The 25,656-nt window shown below is 33.7% G+C and overlaps 3 protein-coding genes across 3 annotated transcripts; 1 reads left to right on the top strand and 2 right to left on the bottom strand.

Moving 5' to 3' along the window:
- The first annotated feature begins 976 nt into the window (after window positions 1-976).
- On the top strand, window positions 977-8,020 carry LOC126718487 (type 2 DNA topoisomerase 6 subunit B-like). The gene is made up of 12 exons (XM_050420708.1): window positions 977-1,116; window positions 1,201-1,309; window positions 1,578-1,661; window positions 1,823-1,849; window positions 2,305-2,413; window positions 2,495-2,570; window positions 3,188-3,208; window positions 3,531-3,727; window positions 3,963-4,107; window positions 5,736-5,937; window positions 6,255-6,379; window positions 7,458-8,020. The coding sequence occupies exons 1-12, from the start codon at window positions 1,081-1,083 to the stop codon at window positions 7,764-7,766; spliced, it is 1,440 nt and encodes a 479-aa protein (XP_050276665.1). The 5' UTR covers window positions 977-1,080; the 3' UTR covers window positions 7,767-8,020.
- Window positions 8,021-14,932: 6,912 nt separating this feature from the next.
- Window positions 14,933-25,420, bottom strand: LOC126718486 (galactinol synthase 1-like). Its single transcript, XM_050420707.1, has 5 exons — window positions 25,291-25,420; window positions 17,332-17,736; window positions 16,304-16,624; window positions 15,569-15,703; window positions 14,933-15,421 (listed from the first exon to the last, which is right to left on the bottom strand). The coding sequence occupies exons 2-5, from the start codon at window positions 17,668-17,670 to the stop codon at window positions 15,203-15,205; spliced, it is 1,014 nt and encodes a 337-aa protein (XP_050276664.1). The 5' UTR covers window positions 17,671-17,736; window positions 25,291-25,420; the 3' UTR covers window positions 14,933-15,202.
- LOC126718485 (galactinol synthase 1-like) lies at window positions 21,591-25,295 on the bottom strand. The gene is made up of 4 exons (XM_050420706.1): window positions 24,886-25,295; window positions 23,004-23,324; window positions 22,183-22,317; window positions 21,591-22,035 (listed from the first exon to the last, which is right to left on the bottom strand). Exons 1-4 carry the CDS (start codon window positions 25,222-25,224, stop codon window positions 21,817-21,819), a joined length of 1,014 nt encoding a protein of 337 aa, XP_050276663.1. The 5' UTR covers window positions 25,225-25,295; the 3' UTR covers window positions 21,591-21,816.
- Window positions 25,421-25,656: the final 236 nt, after the last annotated feature.

The following is a 25,656-nucleotide window of genomic DNA, read 5'->3' as shown; positions in this document are numbered from 1 at the left end:
TTGTATCGGGTTTTGTTTAGGAGTTGAAGAGAGTAAATTTTATCGGGTTTGTTTTGGGGAGAAATAGTTATTGGGTTAGAAATAGTTACGGTGTTTAGGGTTTTAGTTTTTTTTTTAATAGTTTTTATTTATTTTTATTTATTTATTTATTTTTTTTATCCTTGAACTTTTAATGGTGATCATGAGAGAGAGAGAGAATTGGTCCTTCTCCAGTATTGGTTTGGCTGCAAGGTTGTGTAGGAATAGGAGAGGGAGGTAGACAGCTGCGATGGCAAGTAGGATAGGAGGTGTGGGAAGACAACCACTATTGAATGTAGTTCACGTGGAAGCCATGGTTACACCTTCCTAACACACGAATCCCCTCTCCCTCCACGAACTCTGACAAGCAAATCGCACACTTTGCTTTCATTCCAGCCAGCTTCATCCCTGTCGAAAACACCAAGCTCGGACCTGCAATTAACGTATCAGCTACCTCTTTCTCTAGCGTGCTCTTTCACTCATCATGTTGTACTTCTTGTTGATTTTGGGGTAGTGGTTGTTGGTGATTATTGCCACCACCACCACCACGTAGGAAGTAGCAAATGGCGGAGTTGAGAACCAAAGCACATATGAGTGCGCAGAGGAGGACGATAAGGATTGTGGCCACGTTTGCTTCAAAATCCCGAGAATTAGAGTACGGCTGCCAAAAATAATGCTGATGTATTAATAGTTTTATTTTTTTCAATAGTTTTATTTTTTTAAAATAATGTTGATGTGGAAAAATGTGGGAGTTTCAAAAGTTTCGGTTATATATATATATATATATATATATATATAGACAAGTCTTTTATTCTATATATGAGTGTAACAAATAATAATGGAAAAACTTGGGGAAATAAGTTCAATTTACCCCTTTGTGATTGGAACTATAAACGTCCTTGCAAGTTTGGGCTGTGCGGCCGCAGGCCCATTATATTTAAGTTTGTGTCAGGCCCATGTTACTCAATTCAGCCTTGTCTCTCGCTTTTTCAAAATCACCCTTCGGCTCCCAAATTTTCCTCGCAATCGCGCGGGAAAATTCCTTCACAGATTTTCTCTCCAATGGAGTTTGCTTCAGTTCATCCAATCTGTCTGCATGTAAGTCAAATTCTCCAATCCCTAAAAAGAAATCTCAAATTTCTTCATCGATCGCAACCCATTTCTGATATCCATTGCTTACAGTTAATTTCTTCTGCGATTCAAAGATGCCGATTGTCCGAAGATTTATGCAGACTCTCTGTTGTTCTCAAATTCTCTCCAAATTCTGATCCTCTCCTTCTTCGCATTTCAAGTAACTCTCTCTCTCTCTCTCTCTATTAATTTGATTTTACTTTGAGTATTGTGATAAATTTGAAAAATCGCTTATAGTTTCATAATGTTGTAGAGAAGGTAACAGAGGCTAAAACTACGTCGTTTTAATTCGAATATTGTCGATAAACGTTTCCTTTTTTTGGCTAAGTGAATTTCTAAATTGATTCTTAAGAGATTACATTTGAGAAGGATCAGAGGTGTGTGACAAGAGGGTTTTTTTTTTTTTTTTTTTTCTTCGTAATGAGCAGTTTCGGATACCGGGATTGGAAGCTGCCTGGAGGAGTTTCAGGACTTGAAGTTTCCGAGGGAAGCTATTATTGCCGAAAAGTGGGGTAAGTAGAGAGAACTGAGGTTCAATTAATGCTAACATTGGCTGTAGTCGTTTCCGCGTTGGAAAAACTGTATAGTTATTTGAATTTGTGGGGAGAAATGCTTTTGTTTATATGCGATTGTTTGATGGGTGGTTTGATTGGTTTCTGGCATTGTGATGCAGATGGAGTGCTTTCTGTCAGAACTACTAGTAAGTTTCGTTTTCTAAGGGTAATTGTGCTTTGATGTGATATAAGAACTTTTCTGAAAACTACTACTTTTATGTACTATGAGCAAGGTTGTTTATGAATTACTTCGTGATTGTGTTTCGCACACGTTTGGTTTAGGGTTATCTGTTAATTTCCATTGACCATGTGGATGAATTATAGTAATTCTTGGAACCGAGAAGGCCAGATTCTTGTGGTGCGTTTGGATAGCAGGATTTGGTCATGTGAATTTGGATTTGAGTGATTAAAATCCAAGGCATTTCAAATCTATTGATTTAAAATCCAATTCCAAATTCAAGTTTCCAAACGCAACCTTGAAAATTCTTATTTGAATTCATATATATATATATATATATATATATCTATATATATTATTTCGTTTCGTTTAAATGTTTAGCATCTATTTTAGTGTTGCTGGTGTTATTTGTGGAGATTGCAGGCATATGTGACAATGAGGTATTTAATTATCAGTTAAATCTAAAAGAAAGTGCGTCTGCCAGGAGGCTGACTAGGCTACCTTCAAACCCTAAGAATGGTGTGAAATTCAGGCATGCAAGTTAATTGAACTTTTAAGTTGCTGATTTATAGATTACCTTGTCATAATTATTTGATGATTTTTTTTTTTCCAGTGGGACCGAAGTATGTCTTTCCATCTCTGAAAGTCTTGATGTTTTACTGGCGGATATCAATTGTTTCTTTCAAAAGGTCTGTTATCCCTATTCTGCAGATTCAGTTGTTTCTTTTCTGTCAAACAATGTAGGTTTATAATTGTAACTTGCTTTTGACTATCTGCAAATACCTGATCAGATTGTTTGTCAACTTTTGAATATTTATTGTTGTCTTGCAAAAAAAAAAAAAAAAAAAAAAAAAAAAAAAAAAAAACACATACATGGTCTTGAAAATGATTAAAGAAAGGACTTGAGATTACAGTGATGTAGTATTGTTTATGTTGAACATCTCTCTCTCTCTCTCTCTCTCTCTCTCTAATAGATTTGACAAGGCTAGCGGTTAAGTTAATGGAAGAATTTAAGATCACAGTGACTTAGTATTATTCTTGCTGGGACATAGTTCTTTTGTTTTTACATGGCTAGTAGTGGTTGAATCAAGTTAAGTGTTGGATGCACTTTTAAGCAATTTGAGGATCCTTAAAATCTTAGTTGATTGGAATATGGTGTCTTTTGTTCTAATTGATTGATAATAGATTGCTTCATTGTTTACATTTCTTAACTCACTTTCCATACTTCTTCATCAAGTGCTTGTTGAAAACCTTTTCTTCAGTTTTCTCTTTATTTACTCTAATCTGTTCCCTATTGGTTTTGCAGATGCTTGTTCTAAAGATTCCTGTGAGTCCTATTTACTGCTCTTGTTTTACGTAATAAAGATTTTCATGTTATTAATCATCTTGTACTTCGTGAAAAGAACTGAAGAAATTTTTTCCTTTTTTTTAAGGCTTACATTTTTTTTTTTTTTGGGTAAACAATGGTGACCTTTAAGAAATTGTTGATGCTGCTAGAAAATCTCCTCTTATAACTTTGAGCTTGATTAATTTTGTGTAATATTTATTTCATACTTTTAACATTCAATAAGAGAAGGATCATGCAAATTTGTCTAGTTGTGATGATCACAATGACGCTAACTAATTGATAACCTTTATTTTTTGTCCAGAATGTTGCGTATGAATTGGTAGTTGAACATGATGATGCTTCTGGATTGCGATATGAAAATGTCTTTCTAGCAAATGAGTCCAATCCCTTACATTTTTCAGCCTCAAATCTTGAACGTTTAAAGTCAGGCCTTGAAGATTATATTTTAAAGCATGGAAATAGCTCAAGTAAAAAGTGTGGCTCTTGCTTTCCAAGTTTGTAAGTTCATACACCAAATTCATGCTTATGTTCCTATTTATCTTCTGGGCTCCGCTTGCATTGATTCAGGAGAAAAGAGGATGAATCAGGCAAGAGTTATTAATTCCATTATTGCGTGGTTACGTGGTTAGCTTTATTCTTTGTAAAATATTGCATGCTTAATCATGTGAATATTAATTTCAATAATTTGTAAGCCTCTACTTGATGATCTATCTATATATGAACCTCTGGTTAGGGAGCATCTCAAGGTTGGGAGTGGAATAGCATGCTGCACAGAAGGCCTTAGGAATACTGGACTGGTGATGGAAGCTGTCATTTTGATAAGTGAAATATCAGAGCCAACCAGTACTTGCTTCAGACCATGTGGTGCTAAAAGTGAGGTATATTTCTTCTCTTCAATTTTACATCATTTCAGCTCTTTTATAACAAAGAATAACTATCAAATATATCTTGTTAAAATGTGAAGCCTGATTGGAAATTGGATCACTTGCATTTGCTTGTATTCTGCATAAGAATCATTAAAGCCCAGCTATGTAACCTTTTTTTGCTATAGAACTTTATGATTATAAATTCATTTGCCACTGAATGCAGAAGTTGCATGCTAGATATATTTGTAAAATGTTGTTTTTTTTACCACACCTGTTATAGCTCATGGTTTGATTTTTCTTCATAATTAATTCCTAATCGAATATATAATGACAGAAGATGTAACTTCCATGAACTTCTTCAAAAAAATGTAAGTTCCATGATACGATCAGTACAAAAGGCATAGATTAAGATCTATGAGCACTAATTCAGAAATATTGTTTTTTTGGTTCCAGAGAGCCTAAATATGTCAGTGGCAAGGATGTTATCAATCAACCTTTTTTTTTTTTTTTCCTTTTCATTTATACAAATGTGTCTGTGCAATAAGATGTTGAATTTTAGGATTTGTTTGTATAGAGGCCAAATGGTTATTGAATATCAAGCAAATCAAACATCAACATTTGAATCACTTTGTTGACCAGTAAGGCTCTTACATTGTCATGCCGTCACTCAAGTTCAATTCCCATAATGTATGTTTTAAAAATATCATCTGATCAAGTTGTAGTTTGGTTAGAGTTTTGTCAATCTCTGCTCCCACCTTGATACAGGAAAGGGGAAGGATTAAAGCCCATTCCTATTGTTGGACAACTTTCTTGGAAACTTGTGAAACAATTTACTTCCTTCATTGTCATGGATTTCACATTTCCTTTTATTTAAATTTGTCAAAGTATGCAGTAAAGTTCGTGCATTTTTTAGGCTATGCTGTCATTGGATCAATCCAAGACAGCTTTCTCATATATATGAAATTTACAAAAGCATGCGGTTGAATTTATTATGAAGTTAATCCAGTGTTAACCGTCTAATCTACTTTGAATTGGGCAATACAATGTCCTTAGGTATGCTAATGTCATCATATGCTAGAATGATTGATTAGTATATTAGTCCGAAGTCCAAACCATGTGCAAATGACTTTTGGGATAGAAGAAAGGTAGGTGTCTTAGGCTATACTGCCCTGGGTCAATCCAAGACAACTTTCTCATATATATGAAATTTACAAAAGATGCTGTTGAATTATTATTCAATAATCTACTGTCAAAAATATAATCTACTTTGAATTTGGTAATATACTTATACCATGTCTTTAGGTATGCTATTTTATCATATTGGAATGATGGGTTAATATAGTCCAAACCATGTGCAAATGAATTTCAGCATAGAAAAATTTTGATATGATGTGAGTGTTCAAATTAACTATCTGAAGAAAGAATTTAAAGACCAATGAAGTTCATTAGAGGAAATATAGATTAATATCTAAGCAAACTACTTTTACTACCAGTAATGCTTGTTTTAATTTGTTTATTTGGCTGGTTCTTTTTAGTTTTTTGATAATTCAATTGTTTCGATAGGTGATAGGTGGGGGGATTTGAACCCGGGTTCTCCTCATAAAGGATTTGGATGATTGTGAATTTTTTTTTGTATTCAGGTTTTGTGTTTTAAAGATTTCACGCCTTGTTCAATTCCCCCATCATCTGTGAAGGCATTAACTAGCATTGACTGGAGAAGTTATGGATTGACTTTGGGTAGTATCGTGAACCAACATGGCTATGCATTGCTGGAATGGGAAGGCTTGCCACCATCTGCTCATATTGACATTGTCCTCCACTGTTACCATGATCAATATCCAAGTTTGTAAAATAAGCTTCAGTTTCTGATATGGCTAAATGTCAACCCTTTTATGCTTTCTGATCGTAGTTCCCATTACGTTTATATATGCATATATCTATGCTTTTTTGTAGGTATGCATGAGTGTTTTGCACTACATGTTAATATATTGGCACAGGGGGGTCAGCAGGGTCTCAGTCCCTTTACGGATTTAAAATTTTCTTTCATTGGATATCTTTTCTGTAGACTTTAAAGAAAACAACATAGACATGTGAAACTAAAAAAAGAAATTTGGACATAAGTACTGTGTACATGCCTCTTCCTTGACTTGTCGCCAAAGATATGATACCATCAGCAAGGAAAACTCAACTTGACCGAAATCTTATAAAAAAATCAGTGAAACTTGCATTGGATGATTTGAAGGAAAAGCATGCAGGAGTTCTTCTAAGTGCCCACGCCCTCAAGGTAAATCTCTCTCTCACAAGTAGATGACGTCTTTAAAATTTCTACTGTAGCGGGTAAGAAAATAATGTTGATGTTTATTATGCATTAATATTTTTTATGTCATGTCACTATTCTCTTCCACAATTATATGTTTGTGTGTGTGTATAGGGTTTTCTAACATGTGCGGTTATCATTATAACAATTTACTTTTTACAACAATAAATCTATGAAATTTCAAATTTCAGCTGGTCAACATTTCATTCGAGGGAGCTCCAGAAGTTCATATTTTTATATGATCAGAATTTTCCTTCAAACTAGTTTGGAGAAAATTCCATCCAACCCATTACATGACAAGTCAAATTGAGCATACACATTTTTTTAATCACAAATTATTTAAATAGTTATTATGCTTTGTTTAGATAACTTAATTGAGTCATGTGACTAAAATACACATGGATGGTTATTTGAATTACTAAATAATGGATTGGAGGAGATTCTGCCAAACTAGTTTTTAGAGGTAAACTGTGTCCTTTTTATAATGCTCAAAATGAAAATGATATCTCCTAATGTTCTAACACATGGATTATAAATCTAAAATTTTTTTGGTTATGAGGGATTATACATTGTGTTTGTGTTGTTATATGTAATTGCCTTAGTCAAAGTCTATATAAGCGGTACATTTTTGCACATTAGCAAATGGCATAATTGTTTAGCACTATAATCAACCCGTAAATTCTTGCTATTGTTGCAGGGTTTGATGCATTTACTGTCAAACAAAATCAAGAGAACTTGAAAATTGAGTTATCAAGAACATGCATTGCTTTGAGAAAAACTTTAATAAAACTAACAAATTTGTCCCCTCTTGTTGGGTTAACAAACAAGTTGCATCTCATACGGCATGAACCAGAATGTATATAAATATATAACTCTTTCTGTTGTGAGGAAGGGTTTTTTTTTTTTTTTTCTTGTTATTAAGGATTTTACTTGTCCGTGGACAGCGGTTCACGACTAAGTAAGCATCTTATTTTGTGCTGATCTATCAACTTGACGTACTCATGTTGGTGAGTTTAGTCTGAACTTGGTGCTTTTCATTTTTCAGATTCGCAATTGTGCCCCTGATCTTGCAAAAACCATTGCTGGCCTAATCTTGTCCTCCAAGGATTCAAGCTTCCAAGGAGAATGCTTCTCTCTTCTTGGTTTGCAGCCTGAGGGAGTTGGAGGTGAAATTGTTGAAGATTGTATCAAGGAAAAGATTATCTCGGTTATAGAGATGAATGATAGAAAGTCCAACCAGAAAAGCGAACTTGCACCTTTTCTTTTTGAAAATGACAGCCTCCAGGTGCTAGAGTTTCAAGAAGAGGAATACGAAGAAGGTGACGACGGTCCCTTCAGTCCCTTGGATATATAGTAGTATCTTGCATCATGCATTTGACCAACCCATATCTGTAAAGTTTTGTAACTATGGAAGTCTGTTAAGCAAGTTTCACTCGTGGTTTTTCTAATTTCTTGTATTTCAAGACCAAGGTCTAATTTCTAACCCAATATGGTTTTGGTGTTGGCTGGCGCGTTTGCTATTGCCATTTAAACCAGTTCATGTTGAGACGATTGGCTTTTCAACTGCATATTAGAAAGTCCAGCTTGGCTACCACTGTGCCTTGGCAATTGGCAATATTATAATGGGCATGGATAGACTCTAGATAGTACTCTTTTACATGCCGACTAAATAGTTAGAGCATTAGTTTTGGTGGTGTTAAAAATTTATATTGCTATTTTTAGGACCACCAATCACAAAACTGGGGTTGCAATGGAGGAGTTATAATTAAAAGATTTGGCTTGAATGAACCTACAGGGACGTGAATGAACGTAGGAAAATTAATTAAACCTTAACCAAATTAATCCTAATCTAGTTTAATAAAAATTGGTTGTTTGCAATTAAATAAACTAAACAAATAATTAAACTAAGCAAATATATAATATAAAGCAGTAAAGAGATGTAAACAATCTAAAGAAAGGAATTAAGGTTTTGGAAACCGTCTTGTTAATTCATATCAGCATATATTTATGATCATTAATTTTTCCCAACTATTACATGATAATCTAGAAATCAATGTTGCTATCATGGAAAATATTATCATTAAAACTTCTATTTAAATAGCTAAAGCATGCTCGTCTTCACTTCCTAGGTATAAAATCAAATCATCAATTGTATCTGTTGACAAACAAATCACAAAAGATATCCAATTTTAAAATCAAGAAATAATATACCAAGCATTCAATTAATTAAGACAAATCCTAAGTCATGAGAAAAACATGATTGAACTCATATCTAGAATCTCATCTTAGTCAATTGATATGAAGCAAGAACAATTTAAATCATTAAAGAGCAACTATTGTGGGAAAAATAAAATCACATAAATATTACTGATAATCCTTAACAAGGTTTCATCTTCAACCCTAATTATAAATTTAGCTACTCATAGTAATTGAAAGAAAACACAAAAATAAAATACTAAACATTAAACTAGAAAAATAATTAAATCTAACTGTCATGGAAGAGGTAGCCGCAACTCTCTATACATTCAGCCCTTAGCCCACTAGCCTCAGCCCCTCTGAATTTTGCCCTAAAGAGCCTTTAAATAGGTCAAGAAATCTTATTACAAGTTGAATTCCCGTTTGGAGAAAATCTCATATTTTTAAGCTTCACTTAACCGACGATTTTGGCCCATTTAACGTATGAATTCGTACTTTTGGTAAACTAAAAAGTTGTAGCCCGTTAAGTTAACTTTCCAGCCCAACTTGAATCATCTTTATTGGACATCTGAGCAGAAAGTTATGCCAAAAATACTAACTGATGTGCATGCTGGAATCCTAATCCGAATTGGACTTGGATTTGGTGCAAATTTATTTTGATTCCTTGCTCCAATTGGATTTAAATTTAATTGGGTTGACCCTCTTTGACATCATCATGGCCCTTGTAAAAGTAAAGTCTATTAGTTTTCTTCTTTGTACAAATCCACTTATTTAATTCCATTATCCTATAAAAGACAAATTCACGCAATCAAATTCAATTAAGCACAAAATTGATTATTCAGCATTATTTCAAAACCAAATATAAAATACATGAATTAATTCAAAATAAGTATGACAATACTTTTTAATAATGATATAAATATGCAAAATTAAGCTATTATCAATGCACATCACTTCTCAACTACAATGTACAGCCAAAGATGGTTGTGCACTGTAGCTTAAAGGTAAAAAAAAAAAAAAAAAAAAAAAAAGTAATAAATAAATAAATAATTATTTTATTGTTGTGTTCACACTAGTAGGAATATTTTATTCTTTTCCTTTTTTTTTTTCCTTCTCATTTTTCATCCCGTGCCCTCTTTCTCCTCAGTCCTCCATTTTCTTCTCTACTCCTCGTCGCCACATTCGCCCAGCCGCCCTCAACTACAGTGTACAGCCAAAGATAGTTGTGCACTATAGCTCAAAGGTTAAAAAAAGAAAGAAAGAAAAAAAAAGTAATAAATAAATAAATAACTATTTTATTGTAGTGTTCACACTAGTAGGAATATTTTATTCTTTTCCTTTTTTTTTTCCTTCTCATTTTTCATCCCGTGCCCTCTCTCTCCTTAGTCCTCAATTTTCTTCTCTACTCCTCATCGCCACATTCGCCCAGCCACCTAGTCGCCAATTGGCAATATTATAATGGGTATGGATAGACTCTAGATAGTACTCTTTTACATGTCGACTAAATGGTTAGAGTATTAGTAATAAATAAATAAATAGTAATAAATAAATAACTATTTTATTGTAACACTAGTAGGAATATTTTATTCTTTTCCTTTTTTTCCTTCTCATTTTTCATCCTGTGCCCTCTCTCCTTAGTCCTCCATTTTCTTCTCTACTCCTCGTCGCCACATTCACCCAGCCACCCAGTCGCCAATTGGCAATATTATAATAGGCATGGATAGACTCTAGATAGTACTCTTTTACATGCCGACTAAATGGTTAGAGCATTAGTAATAAATAAATAAATAAATAAATAACTATTTATTGTAGTGTTCACATTAGTAGGAATTTTTTTTTTTTTCATCCTGTGCCCTCTCTCTCCTCAGTCCTCCATTTTCTTCTCTACTCCTCATCGCCACATTCGCCCAGCCACCCAGTCGCCAATTGGCAATATTATAATGGGCATGGATAGACTCTAGATAGTACTCTTTTACATGCCGACTAAATGGTTAGAGCATTAGTATTGGTGGTGTTAAAAATCTGCATTGTTATTTTTAGGACCACCAATCACAAAACTGGGGCTGCAATGGTAGAGCTATAATTAAAAGATTTGGCTTCTCAAAGATGGCTGTGCACTGTAGCTCAAAGGTTAAAAAAAAATTAAAAAAATAAAAAACTATTTTATTGTAGTGTTCAAACTAGTAGGAATATTTTATTCTTTTCCTTTCTTTTTTTTTTTCTTTTTTTTTTCCTTTTTTTTCCTTCTCATTTTTCATCCCATTCTCTCTCTCTCTCTCCTCAGTCCTCCATTTTCTTCTCTACTCCTCGTCGCCACATTCGCCTAGCCACCTAGTCGCCACATTCGCCGACCTCACTTGCCCAGCTCCGACCCACCTCGTCGACCCACTTTGCATAGCTCGACCCACCCTTGCCCATCGCCGATCTCGCCTCACCTAGTCACCACAAACCCACCTCGCCTATTCCAGCCTAAGCCGCCGCTGCCCATCTCTCTTCTCTCTTTGCTGTGATTGGGTTTTTTGTGTGTGTTTTCATATGGGTTTGGTGGCTGTGGTGGTTAATTTTGGTTATGGTAGTGGTGGTGGATGATTTTGGCTTTGGTAGTGGGTTTTGTGGATTTTGGCTATGGGTTTCGTGGTTTATGGTTGTGGCAGTGGCAGTGGCAGTGGGTTGTAGTTGTGATGGTTGGTTGTCATGGCTGGTGGTTGTGGTTGTGGTTTTGTTTTGTTTTTTTTTTTTTTTATACATAGTGTTGTGGTTGCCAGAGTAGAGGGGTGGTTGTGGCCATTGGTGGAGATGGTTGTGGTGTTTGTTTTTTTTTATTATTATTATTTTATTATATTGTTTATGTTATTTTATTGTGTTGAAAATTAAAATAAAACCACTAATGTTGGGTGTTTTGTAAAGTGAGAAAGTAAAATAGATAAAGTAGCTTTTGGTAGAGCCAAATAGCTAAAATTATGGCTCCACCAATGTAGATGCTTATGGATGTAAACTATATTATCGCTTGCTTTGCCTGTCCATGAAGTTTCTGAAAATTCTATAGAGCATAGCAGCATGACCTTGAGTTGGTCCAACTTTTAATTTTTTTGGTTTGGAATTGAGGTGGTTAATTTGAAAAGTATATTACACTATTGGTGGAGTGATTGTTCAGAACCAGATTGTCGACACGGCTATAGTTTAATTGTTTGTCATTGTCATTATTGGTTGACATAATGATGGTAGATCTTATTTTGGCATACTCTTTTTTTTTTTTTTTGATAGGATATTTTGGCATACTCTAAATAAAGATAACGTAACAGATGATTTTTTTTTTTTCCCAATAAAAAAAATGAAGATTGTTGTGGACCCTTCTAGTGTCTTCTCTTCTAAAGTATTTTATTCATTTTTTTTTTTTTTTTTTTTGCAGGTTTTGCTTACCTCCAATACTTTTTAAAAAGGAATCTCATTTTGTTTTAATGTGAGATTGCCACATCACTTACTAACTAAATAAAACGTAAGGATTAAAACATACTACTACTTGTCATTGTATATTTAAAATAAAAGGACATGTCTAGTTAAAAAAGTAATAGAGGTAAATCAAATCTATTTTTTGCCAACTTTACTTTTCTCCCTCTCTATTTCTCTCAATCCAAACAAACCATAAAAGTCCTAAATCGTTCAAACAGCGGTGAATTTGGGATGTCTACTTCATGATTCAAACTAAAAATAAAAAAATAAAAAAAAGGTTACATGATCTCTGGCTATAAGCTTAAAGGTCATGAATTGCTCAAGCCTTAAGTTTCGTACTGGCTATAGGCTTAAAGGTCATGACTTGCCCAAGCTTCATGCCTTTTTTCTAATATTGCTTATAAAGTGGGGTCAAACATCGAATTTTCTTTTCTTTTCCTTCTTTTTCTTTGCCCCACTAGTTATGGCCTTTCACAAAATATTGGGGATTTGTTTCATTCTCCATGACCTACGCTTAAGTGGCTTAATGTCTCAATAAGCTATGGGTTTGCTTTGACTAATATAGTAATCATGATGTGAGTATCTATGAATGGGCTGGCTCGTTTGGGAATCTACCACCCAGCAAAAATCCAAAACAAAGGTGATTGGATGATGGAGATGGTATTTGACATAATCGTCCAAACCCATCACAAAGCTGCCACGTGTACGGTAACACAGTTCTCACTTCTCATCCATACATGGAGTATCTGTAATTTGTAAGCCAAAAAGGTATTTGCCCTTTCTTTCTCTGAGAGGGGAACAAAGAAGCGGCAGGAAGTCGCCAATGCATATTGTTCGTCTCTATTGAGTTACCCTTTGTCTACACTAATAGTGACTTTGGCATCAAGTCACAGATATTGACACCCAATTTTCCTTTTTGAACAATAGAAGAATCTTCAATTCCGTGAATTCTACGTCATACCAAATTCAAGCATATCTTTTTTTCTTTTTTTGACAAAAATTCAAGCTTATCTTAAGATACTTAACTTCTGAATGTGGTCTTTTTCAATGGGTTAGCCATTTTTCCACGGGGTAAGGAATTCTTCTATCCATATCAACCTTTTCCTTTAAGATTTAGATAGCTTAAAAGTTTTCGGTCTAACTTTGTCAGGTCTTGATGATGTACAAAATCGTCAGTGAGTCAATTTTCCACATATGTAATGACTAGGCTAGGGGCACCTGAAAAATGAAAGGTGAAGAACCTAAAGAGAGCACTGGTGGGGTGTCGGCCAAAGACACTCCAAAGATTAAGCTAGTGACTAAATGATCTCTAATAACTCAAAGTATGAGAGTTATGAAATTTTACATACCTTGGAGAAGAAGGGGCCTAGTGCTTATATAATGATATAGAGCTAACCAAGATCCCATGAATGTAGGCTCTTTCCTTATAAGAAGAGTATGGAGATAATGACCCAAGATCCTTGTGCTTAACTTCCCATGTTTAGAGGATACGAATATGCAGAAGGATATTTTGGCGTGATGTGCAAGTTCTTTTCATATAAAGATACTTGAGTGGAGGACATGCAAATGATGCGGAGCTAAGTATGGAGTATTTTCGGTTAAGGGAGATTTGTCAGCCACATGAAGTACCAGATGAGTAAACGTCTGACTATTGCCATTGGCATCACCAGATGCGTGGGAGGCCTGATGCGCCATTGGGTGCCTGGCAATGCTATTGGGTTTGACGATGTCTTAGTCCTTGATGACACTAGGGTGTGAGACAAATTTTGAAATGGTGAAAATATTCCCTATCAGGTTTAAAACTAATTAAGTTACTCATGAAAATGGACTTTTTTTTTTTCCACCCATTTCAAATATATATAGCTAAACCTCTATCTTCATTAATCTTAGAATCACTTGATTATCAAACAATCAACTCATACATGTGCAAAATTTTCTCCTGTATTGATTGATCACATTTTACTCCTGTCTACTCTTCCTCTCCCCACCCTACCCAAAAAAAAAAAAATCCAAACAAATTCTTAAGCGAAATGAATTTAATAATTATTTTAATACATTTAACTTTTGGAATGAGAATAAAACACAGATAAGATGCAATATTAGATTTGCCGACAATTGCACTTATCTAATAACCGGATGATATCCAAAGCAAGTGTGAACATGTCAATGTGTCATCACAAACAGTATGTTCTAGAATTAAAAAAAAGAATAATAAAGTTGGAAAGGGAGAGAGAGAGAGAGAGATGCATGCATATACATCACATTCAGGGGTGGCTTGATGCATTTGGGGGCCTAAGGCGAAAATTGATCATCTTAATTTAGATGCAAAATTATTACTAATTAACATGAACTACATAGAAATTTTTTTTTTTTTTTTTTTTTTTGGAATTTTTAAGACAGAAAAAATTTGACAAAATTTTTCATACTTGTTGATGTGGTAGATTGATAGTGGTAAGTAAAACAGTGGTGTTAGTGGTAGATTTAGATGAAAACTAGTAAAAGTTTGCTAATTAAACTCTTATTATTATTCTTTTTTTTTAGAAGTGCAACATTCACAATATTTTTTACAACAAATCCTAGATTTTAAACTGCTTTCTGTTTTTATTTGAAAATATCACTATAATTATTTTTTTGCCATCAACAATAAGTTGTAACAACCTACTACTTAGCATTGTTGTAAAAGTGTTGTGAAAAATATTGTGGACGACGTTGCATTTTTCTCTATTTTTTTATTTGTTTTTCATCTAGTAAAAAAAATTATTTTATTTATTGATTATAAATAATCCTATTGGTTAAAATTTGGGGGCCTTTTTTTTACTTGGGACCTTAGGCGGCCGCATTTTTTGCTCCACCATAGAGCCGGCCCTGATCACATTCAGAATATACATGTAATTAATAAAAGTTCTTGATATACAATCAAGACAAAAGTTATACATTCTTTCAAGTTTCAAATGAAGTAGCCAAGTAGGGATACTTCTTACGATATTAATAAGGTCACATATATTAAGCAGCTTCATATATGTATTTTCTGTGATTTCTCACAACAAAGAAAGGCCAAGTAGCCTAGAAAAAGTATAAAATAGGGAAGACAAAAAAAAAAATGGTGGGCTCAGGCGGCAGTTCTCTCTTCTTATTAGTTAACACTCAAGCAGCAGTGGGAGCAGGAATATAGGAAATGGTGGGCTCAGGCATGGAAGCCATAATGGAAGACTTTGAGAATGTCTGTTCCTCCGAAACTGGGTTTTCACCCTTAAAATCAAGGGATTCATCGTTATAAATATCCCACCATTTTTTCACCAACATCTTGATGTCCTCCCTGTCCATGTTAACTTCCTTGCCAGTGTACCTCCATGGTTTTGATCCCTATTTTACGTGGAATATAATGGAGAAGGTTAACAAAAAATATCAAAAATCATTTATCTTATACATGCACAAGTTTTTATTTTTTAAAAATTTTATCTTATGCATGATCTTAGATTTCACAAATTATGAATGAGAAAAAGTACTTACAGCAGCACAATAGTGAGCCACCTTGACTTTCTCAACGTTTATGTTCTCAGGATGGCGCCATAACATAGCAAGAACAAGGTTGAATACCAGAGGGAGGGGCTTGAACACTTTTTCGAAGAACATATTCAGGAAATCCTGTCATGTGTGTACACAACAAGACTTTTAATAACATTTCTTTACCAAATATTTAGAGCAGTAAATAATATACATAAGTACCATATCTAGCTAGCTTTTCACTTTTCCTTGATTCTTTTTCCAAATTGATAGTGATAGTAATGATGATTGTGACATTAATATCAAATAGTACAATTGAAGTCACTGCTTCTGTTATGATAATAAAATGCATCACATGATCCACACCCCTAAGTTGCCATCATATTCTTCCTAGAGCATGAAAGCTACAAGGCGATCCATGGTTGGGTTTCCTAACAACTTTTTTAAGACTATTAACCTAGTTTATTGTGATTGTTTTATAACAAAAATGATGTTTATTTTTAATAAGCTTATGTAAAAGTAATATTACTCAAATCACGACTTACTACTTTAACAAAACTTTTCAAAAAAATACACTTACTACCTTAACAAGCTAAAAAAATTCATTGTTAAATGAGTAATATTAAAGATATCATAAATTTTACCACATATATAATAAGCTTAGCAAATCCATATATAACATGAAAAACCAACAAATTGGAAACCGATTAATGATTATAAATAAAAAATAGAAGAACTCACTTGCTCTGCGAAGGATGTAACCGGAGTGGCATAGAGGACCTCAAGAAGCTTGTCAAAAGTCGAACGGCTAGGGTTAAAAACGAACATGCCAGCATTAAAGTACATGGGAGGTGGAGAACCCATGTCAACAGGCCATGGCACCCTATCAGGGCACTGTTGGCAGTACCCAACTTTGAATTGCAGTGTATGGCTCCATGTCTTCTCGCAAAAACAGTCCATGGTGGCATAGAAGTAGCCGTCTGGTGTGTCAAACAGATGGTCTATGTTTTCAAACACTTGAATATCAGCATCCAAATATATCATCTTCTTGTACTCCTCAAACTGCAAATTACATATCATACACAGATTTTTGTTATAATCAAATAGATATCTGTTAATGTGTACGTAGTCATATGGATGTACAAACATGTATTGCATATGCATATGCAGTACATGAAATAGGGATTAGTGTTTTGAACCGCACTTTTTTTTTTTAAAATATTTTTTTTTAACTCAAAAACAGACAAGTCAGGCTCAGTGCCTTATGATAAGCCTAGCTACATTCAAATAGAATTTTTGTCATTGATATTTCTAAAAAAAAAAAAGGATTGAATAAAAAAAAGGTAGGCTTCATATTAATCTAACGTATGGTCTAGATTTTATTCATTTATTTATTTTCAAGAGTAAAAGTAAAACTTCTTCAATTTATTTAGGATGAAAAAAAAAAAAAATGTATAGGAGAGCAATCAAAACCCATCATAACCCATGTATTTCGTAGTATCATCCTGACCATTCAAGAGTTTTGAATTCTTATCCTCTATTTTGAATGAGAAATTAAAGAAAGTCATAAAGGAATATTGTCTCTCAAAAAATCTCATACTACTATATATACAATTACAAACAAATTAAAAAAAGTCATAAAGCAATATTGTCTCTCAAAAAATCTCATACTACTATACTAGCTGGCAACCAAAGGATGCATGACCATCATTCATTAACACTATTCATGTTAAAAGCATTTATGTAAGTAGTTTTAACATATAACTTACATTCCAAATACGAAGTTTGGAGTAGTTGATGACATAGTAAGCCATAGCAAATTGAACTTCATTCTCAGGTGGGTAAATAGGCTCGATCTCGTGGAGGATGCAACCTTGAGACCTCAAGATCTCACGATGCTCCTCAGGCACGTCAGGTAACATTGCAACAACCAAAGGGTATGCACTTTTGACTTTGCGCAAACCCTTAGCCAAACCAACAACCCCCTTGACATAGTCACCATTACCAGCCAAAAATGTTATGAAAGCCCCCTTAGAGTAGCCATTGTTAAGAGCAGTAGCGACCTTGTTTGTGCCTTTGAACACATCTACAGGCACTTCAGGGGCCATTATGTGTGCTTTGTTGAGATTATGAGATTATTGGATGTGGGTTTGATTAGAAGTTTATAGAGAGAGGCTAGGAAGATTAGTGTTGAGGAGTTTTGGGAGAGTAAATTAGCAATCCTAAAGATGCCACCCTACTAACCTTTGTTCCTGAGTTCTGCAATGGTAGTCTTGGCCCCTTAAATAAGCATCAAATGAGGAGTAAATGCATGACAAATGAACATCAAATGAAACTCAAATGCAATTTCTATTGTCCTTCTTTTTTTTTTTTTTTTTTTTTTTTTTAATTTTTCTTTTTAATAACTTTTTTTAGGTCTACAGTGATATAATAAAATAAAAAATGAATGATAGTTAAAATAAAACCACTGAGTAGGTAAATGCTTATGGATGTAAACCATACTATGGCTTGCTTTGTCTGTCCATGACGTTCTGAAAATTCAATAGAGCATGGCAATATGACCTTGAGTTGGTCCAACTTTTGATTTTTTTAGTTTGGAATTGAGGTGGTTAATTTGAATAGTATATTACACTATTGGTGGAGCGATTGTTCCATATTGTCGACACGGCTATAGTTTAATTGTTGTCATTGTCATTATTGGTTGACATAATGATGGTTACAGATGATTTTTGGCATACTTTTTTTCATTATTTTTTTTTTTGATAGGATATTTTGGCATACTCTAAATAAAGATAATGTAATAGATGATTTTTTTTTTCGATAAAAAAAAAAAATGAAGATGGTTGTGGACACTTCTAGTCTTCTCTTCTAAAGTAATTTTTTTTACAGGTTTGGCTTTTTAGTACTTTTTAAAAAGGAATTTTATTTTGTTTTAATGTGAAATTACAACATCATTCACTAACTAAATAAAATGTGAATATTAAAATTCACTACCATTTGTCATTGTTTATTTAAAATAAAATGACATATTTAGTTAAAAAAATAATAAAGGTAAGTCAAACCCATTTTTTGCCAACTCTACTCTTCTCTCTTCATCTCTCTCAATCCAAACAAGCCATAAAAGCCCAAAATCGTTCAAACAGTGTGAATTTGGATGACTACTTAATTCAAACTAAAAATAAATAAATAAAAAAGGTTACATGATCTCTGGCTATAAGCTTATAGGTCGTCATGAATTGCTCAAACCTCAAGTTTCGTACTGGCTATAGACCTAAAGGTCATGAATTGCCCAAGCTTCATACCTTTTTTCTAATATTGCTTATAAAGTGGGGGTCAAACATCGAATTTCCTTTTCTTTTCTTTCTTTTTCTTTGCCCCACTAATTATCGCCTTTCACAAAATATTGGGGATTTGTTTCATTACCCATGACCTACGCTCAAGTGGCTTAATGTCTCAATAAGCTATGGGTTTGCTTTGACTAATATAATAATCATGATGTGAGTATCTGGAATGGGCTGGCTCGTTTGGGAATCTATCACCTAGCAAAAATCCAATACAAAGGTGATTGGCTGATGGACATGGTATTTGACATGATCGTCCAAACCCATCATAAAGCTGCCACGTGTAGGGTAACACAGTTCTCACTTCTCATCCATACATGGAGTATTTGTAATTTGTAAGCCAAAAAGGTATTTGCCCTTTCTTTCTCTAACTCATACCAAATTCAAGCATATCTTTTTTTTTTTTTTTTTTTTTTTTTCTTTTTTTGACAAAAATTCAAGCTTATCTTAAGATACTTAATTAACTCCTGAATGTGTCTTTTTCAATGGGTTGAGCCATTTTTCCACGGGTTTAAGGAATTCTTCTATCCATATCAACCTTTTCCTTTAAGATTTAGATAGCTTAATAGTTTTTTGTCTAATTTTGACAAGTTTTGATGATGCACAAAATCGTCAGTGAGTCAATTGTTCACACACGTAGTGACTAGCTAGGCCAGGGCACTTGAAAAAAGAAAAGTGAAGAGCCTAAAGAGAGCAATGGTGGGGAGTCGGTCAAAAACTCTCCAAAGGTTAAGCAAGTGATTGAAATTAAGATCTCCAATAACTCAAAGTATGAGAGTTAGAAAATTCTTCATACCTTGGAGAAGAGGGGGCGTAATGCTTATATAGTGATATAGAGTTAATCAAGATCCTGTGAATGTAGGCTCTTTCCTTATGGGGTGGAGTTAATGATTTGAGATCCTTGTACTTAACTTCCCATTTTTAGAGGATACGAATATGTAGAAGGATCTTTGGGCTTGATGTGCAAGTTTTTTTCATATGGAGATACTTGAGTGGAGGAGTACAAAATGGTGAGGAGCTAAGTATGGAGGATTGTCGGTTAAGGGAGGTTCGTTAGCCACATAAAGTACCAGACAAGTAAGCGTCTGATTGCTACCACTGGCATCACCAAACGCATGGGAGGCTTAATGCTCCCTTGGGTGCCTGGCGATGCTATTGGGTTTGATGATGTCTTAGACCTTGACGACTCTAGGGTGTGAGACAAATTTTGAAATGATGAAAATATTCTCTATTAGGTTAGGGCAAAAATTAATAATACAAAAAGATATATAAAAATGTTAATTATAAATAAATGAGAACCCTGTCAGGTTTAATACTAATTAAGTTACTCAGGAAAATGGACTTTTTTTTTTCATCCATTTCAAGTGTATATAGCTAAACCTCTATCTTCAATAATCTTAGAATCACTTGATTTTCAAACGATCAACTCATACATGCGCAAAATTTTCTTAACAATGATTGATCACATTTTACTCTCGTCTACTCTCTCTCTCTCCAAACAAATTCTTAAGTAGAATGAATTTAATAATTATTTTAATACATTTAACTTCAGGAATGAGAATAAAGCATAGATACAATGTGATATTAGATTTGCCGACAATTGTACTTATGTAATAATCAAATGATATCTGATAGGCCAAGAATGTATTGATCATTTGTGATGAATTAACAAATTAATTAGCCAAGTTAATTAATTAATTCAATTAGCATGCAATACGCGTGGTAGCACAAACAAATCACCAATTAACTAAATGCAGTGGAAATTAAATTGACAAGGTGATTTGTTTACGAATGGGGAAAACCTACATGGCAAAAACCTCACTGGGTGATTTTAAGGTCACAACTCTCGAGAATTTACTATTATCATAGCAAGCGTTTACAAGTAAAGGAATCCCAATACCTTGTACAAACCTACATTTGAACCCTTATCCCAATATCCAATTGGACTTGTTTTGTAGTGACAATCTCTCATTTTAATGCACGACTCCCAGTACGGGACTAACCAATAGATGCACAAATCTCAGTATGCGACTTAATCACCAACTTGAGAAAGATGTTGACTGCAAAGTTCTTCAGTTCATCTCACATGATGAAGATCACGAAACTCCTTGGTTACAAAACTCTACGTTGTACAAACACAATAGCTTCTTCAAGAGAAAAATGAACTAGGGCAAATTCTGTCTCCGGTCACAATTTGCAAGAACAAAACTTTGCTTCACACTTGTGCAACCTTTTACGGCCCTTAAAATAACCCTTATTTATGTTTAAGGTTGTGAGAAAAGAAAGCCCAAATATATACACATGGACTAGATGAAAATCAGCTTTGAAAAACTGAATTTCATAAATCTCAACAGATAGGGTATCTATTGAGCTAGCTGTCGAGCATCGGGTTTCGACAACTTATTAATCCTCGATAACGACAGTTTTAAAATCCAGCACTTCACTTGTTTCTTGGACAGATTTGCATGGCTTTAACACAAGAACTTAAAACCTTGTTCCTTGAAGTATTAAATATATCATAGATCTATCCAATTATGAGTAAAGTGTGTTATGTCAAAGGATTAGCCAATTCTAAATTGACATATGTTTCTGCTATCAAATCACATATTTCCTAACAATATCCAAAGCAAGTGTGATCATGTCATTACAAACACTATGTTCTAGAATTAAAGAAAAGAACAATAAAGTTGGAAAGGAAGAGAGAGAGATGCATGCATATACATCACATTCAGAATATACATGTAATACATGAAAGTCTCTTAATAAAAGTTCATGATATACAATCAAGTTTCAACTAGAAGTAGAGATACTTCTTATAATATTAATAAGGTCACATATATTAAGCAGCTTCATATATGTATTTTCTGTGAAAATACTAACTTCCAACAGTTCTCTCTTCTTATTAGTTAACACTCAAGCAGCAGTGGGAGCACGAATATAGGAAATGGTGGGCTCAGGCATGGAAGCCATAATGTAAGACTTTGAGAATGTCTCTTCCTCTGAAACTGGGTTTTCACCCTTAAAATCAAGGGATTCATCGTTATAAATATCCCACCATTTTTTCACCAACATCTTGATGTCCTCCCTGTCCATGTAAAGTTCCTTGCCAGTGTACCTCCATGGTTTTGATCCCTATTTTACGTGGAATATAATGGAGAAGGTTAACAAAAAATATCAAATATCAGTTATCTTATACATGCACAAGTTTTTATTTTTTTTAAATTTTATCTTATGCATGATCTTAGATTTCACAAATTATAAATGAGAAAGAGTACTTACAGTAGCACAATAGTGAGCCACCTTAACTTTCTCAATGTCTATGTTCTCAGGATGATGCCATAACATAGCAAGAACAAGGTTGAATTCCAGAGGGAGGGGCTTGTACACTTTTTCGAAGAACATATTCAGGAAATCCTGTTATGTGAGCATACAACAAGACTTTTAATAATATTTCTTTACCAAATATTTAGAGCAGTAAATAATATACATAAGTACCATATCTAGCTAGCTTTTCACTTTTCCTTGATTCTTTTTCCAATTTTTTTTTTTTTTTTTTTTTTTTGAAGTGGATTCTTTTTCCAAATTGATAGTGATAGTAAAGATGATTGTAATATTAATATCAAATAGTACAATTGAAGTCACTGCTACTGTTATGATAATAAAATGCATCTGCAAGCCCCCCAAAAAAAAAAAAAAAAATCATAATAAAATGCACCACAAGATTCACACCAAGTTGCCATCATATTCTTCCTAGAGCATGAAAGCTACAAGGTGATCCAAGGTGAGAACTATTTTTATAACAAATTTTTAAAGACTATTAACCTAATTTATTGTGATTGTTGAATAACAAAAAATATGTTTTGATAAGCTTATGTAAAACTAATGTTACTTAAATTACAACTTACTACCTTAAAGAAACCTCAAAAAATACAATTAATACTTTAACAAGCTACGAAAAAATTGATTGTTAAATGAGTAATATTAAAGATATAATAAATTTTACCACATATATAATAAGTTTAGAAAATCCATATATAACATGAAAAACCAACAAATTGGAAAACCAATTAATGATTATTACTATAAAAATAAGAACTTACTTGCTCTGCGAAGGGTGTAACCGGAGTGGCATAGAGGACCTCAAGAAACTTGTCAAAAGTCGAACGGCTAGGGTTAAAAACGAACATGCCAGCATTAAAGTACAAGGGAGGTGGAGAACCCATGTCAACAGGCCATGGTACCCTGTCAGGGCACTGTTGGCAGTACCCAATTTTGAATTGCAGTGATTGGCTCCATAACTTCTCGCAAAAACAGTCCATGGTGGCATAGAAGTAGCCGTCTGGTGTGTCAAACAGATGGTCTATGTTTTCAAACACTTGAATATCAGCATCCAAATATATCATCTTCTTGTACTCCTCAAACTGCAAATTATATCATATACAACTTATGATCAAATAGATATGTGTACATAGTCATATGAATGTGCAAAAATGTATTGTATATGAAATAGGGATTAGTGTTTTGAACCTCACTTCTTCTTCATTTTTATTTTTATTTTTTTAAAAAAAAAAAACTCAAAAACAAACAAGTCAGGCTCAGTGCCTTATGATAAGCCTAGCTACACTCAAATAAAATTTTTGTCATTGATATTATATATATATATATATATATATATATATATATATATATAAACAGGATTGAATAAATAAGGTAGGCTTCATAAATAACGAATATTCTAGATTTTATTCATTTATTTATTTTCAAGAGTAAGAGTAAGAACCACCGCACACCCTTGGTGCAGTGGTCACTCCACAAGACTTGTGGAGTGTGAGGGACAAGGGCCGGGATTCAAGTCTCCAGGAGAGAGTTTCATACACATATACACTTAGATTATGTTAGAGTAGAATTCTATCTTGTATTAAAAAAAATAAAAAAATAAAAAAAGAGTAAGAGTAAGATTTCTTCAATTTATCTAGGATGAAAAAAAAAAGTATAGGAGCAATCAAAATCCCTCATAACACATGTATTTCGTAGTATCATCCTGACCATTCAAGAGTTTTGAATTCTTATCCTCTATTTTGAATGAGATCTCTATTACACACACAGGTTGCTAGTATATAAATAGGTCTTTGCTATATATATACAAATACAAACAAATTAAAAAAGTCATAAATTATCAGGGATGGAACTATTCAAGGGCTGAGGGGGGCATAACACCCCCCCCCCCCCCCACAACCTTTGAAAAAAAAAATACTAGTATGTATATCAACAAAAAAAATTTTAATTCTGACTATTAAATTTATATACTTGGCCCCCCTCCCCAAAAAAATTTACAAACTGACCCAAGAAATCCAACAAATAGATAACAAAAGAAATCTATAAAAAATTTCACACATCCAGATAATAAGAAAATTTTTTGGACAAATCATAAATCCGGTTTAACCAAAAACAATAACAATAAATCAATTACAAATTCTAGAAAAAAAAAATCACAAAAACCCAATAACCTTTACCCTATTTCCCCCTCTCACTCAAGAGCTCTATTTTCCTCTCAAATGACTCCACCCTCATAGCCATAGAGACAACTCCTATGCCACATATTGATCTCTTCCTCCACAAATTAGTTAGATCTTAAAAATATTAAGACATGCCAATTAACTTGCAAAACTCTTGATTATAAAATCCTATTATTATATTTTTTTCAAAAGAAAAAATACAAATCATAATTAATAAATTAATGCTAATAATGCAACTTTGTCAAACTCTAGTATTGATATTCTATTTTTTTTAAATCTTTGAGCAAAGAACTTCGGCCCCCTTTAAGTTTGAATCCTGGTTCCGTTTCTGGTCATAAAGTAATATTGTCTCTCAAAAAATCTCATACTACTATACTAGCTAGCAACCAAAGGATGCATGACCATCATTCATTAACACTATTCATATTAAAATCATTTATGTAAGTAGTTTTAACATACAACTTACATTCCAAATACGAAGTTTGGAGTAGTTGATGACAAAGTGAGCCATAGCAAATTGAACTTCATTCTCAGGTGGGTAAATAGGCTCGATCTCGCGGAGGATGCAACCTTGAGACCTCAAGATCTCACGATGCTCCTCAGGCACGTCAGGTAACATTGCAACCACTAAAGGGTATGCACTTTTGACTTTGCGCAAACCCTTTGCCAAACAAACAACCCCCTTGACATAGTCACCATTACCAGCCAAAAATGTTATGAAAGCCCCCTTAGAGTAGCCGTTGTTAAGAGCAGTAGAGACCTTCTTTGTGCCTTTGAACACATCTACAGGCACTTCAGGGGCCATTATGTGTGCTTTGTTGAGAATATGAGATTATTGGATGTGGGTTTGGTTAGAAGTTTATAGAGAGAGGCTAGGAAGACTAGTGTTGAGGAGTTTTGGGAGAGTAAAGTAGCAACCCTAATGATGCCACCCTACTAACCTTTGTTCCTGAGTTCTGCAATGGTAGTCTTGGCCTCTTTTTAATAACTTTTTTTTAGGTCTACCGTGATATAATAAAATAAAAAATGAATGAACATAGTTTGTTGTTCAAACCACCATCCATCTAGAGCCTTATCAACAAGATACACGACTGGGATTTGAAGTGAGGTCATAGTGGATTGAGGTTGATTGTCTTATAGCACATTTTTAAAACTTTTTTGCCAAATTCAGAATTACACCTTTTATATTTGGAGAATTGTCATTTTCATTTTAATTTTAAAAAAAAAATATATAATT

The sequence above is a fragment of the Quercus robur genome, chromosome 3, assembly GCF_932294415.1.
Source record: "Quercus robur chromosome 3, dhQueRobu3.1, whole genome shotgun sequence".
NCBI classification, from domain to species: domain Eukaryota; kingdom Viridiplantae; phylum Streptophyta; class Magnoliopsida; order Fagales; family Fagaceae; genus Quercus; species Quercus robur.
Note: the sequence above shows the minus strand (reverse complement) of the source record. Positions and strands in the feature narration are given on the sequence as shown.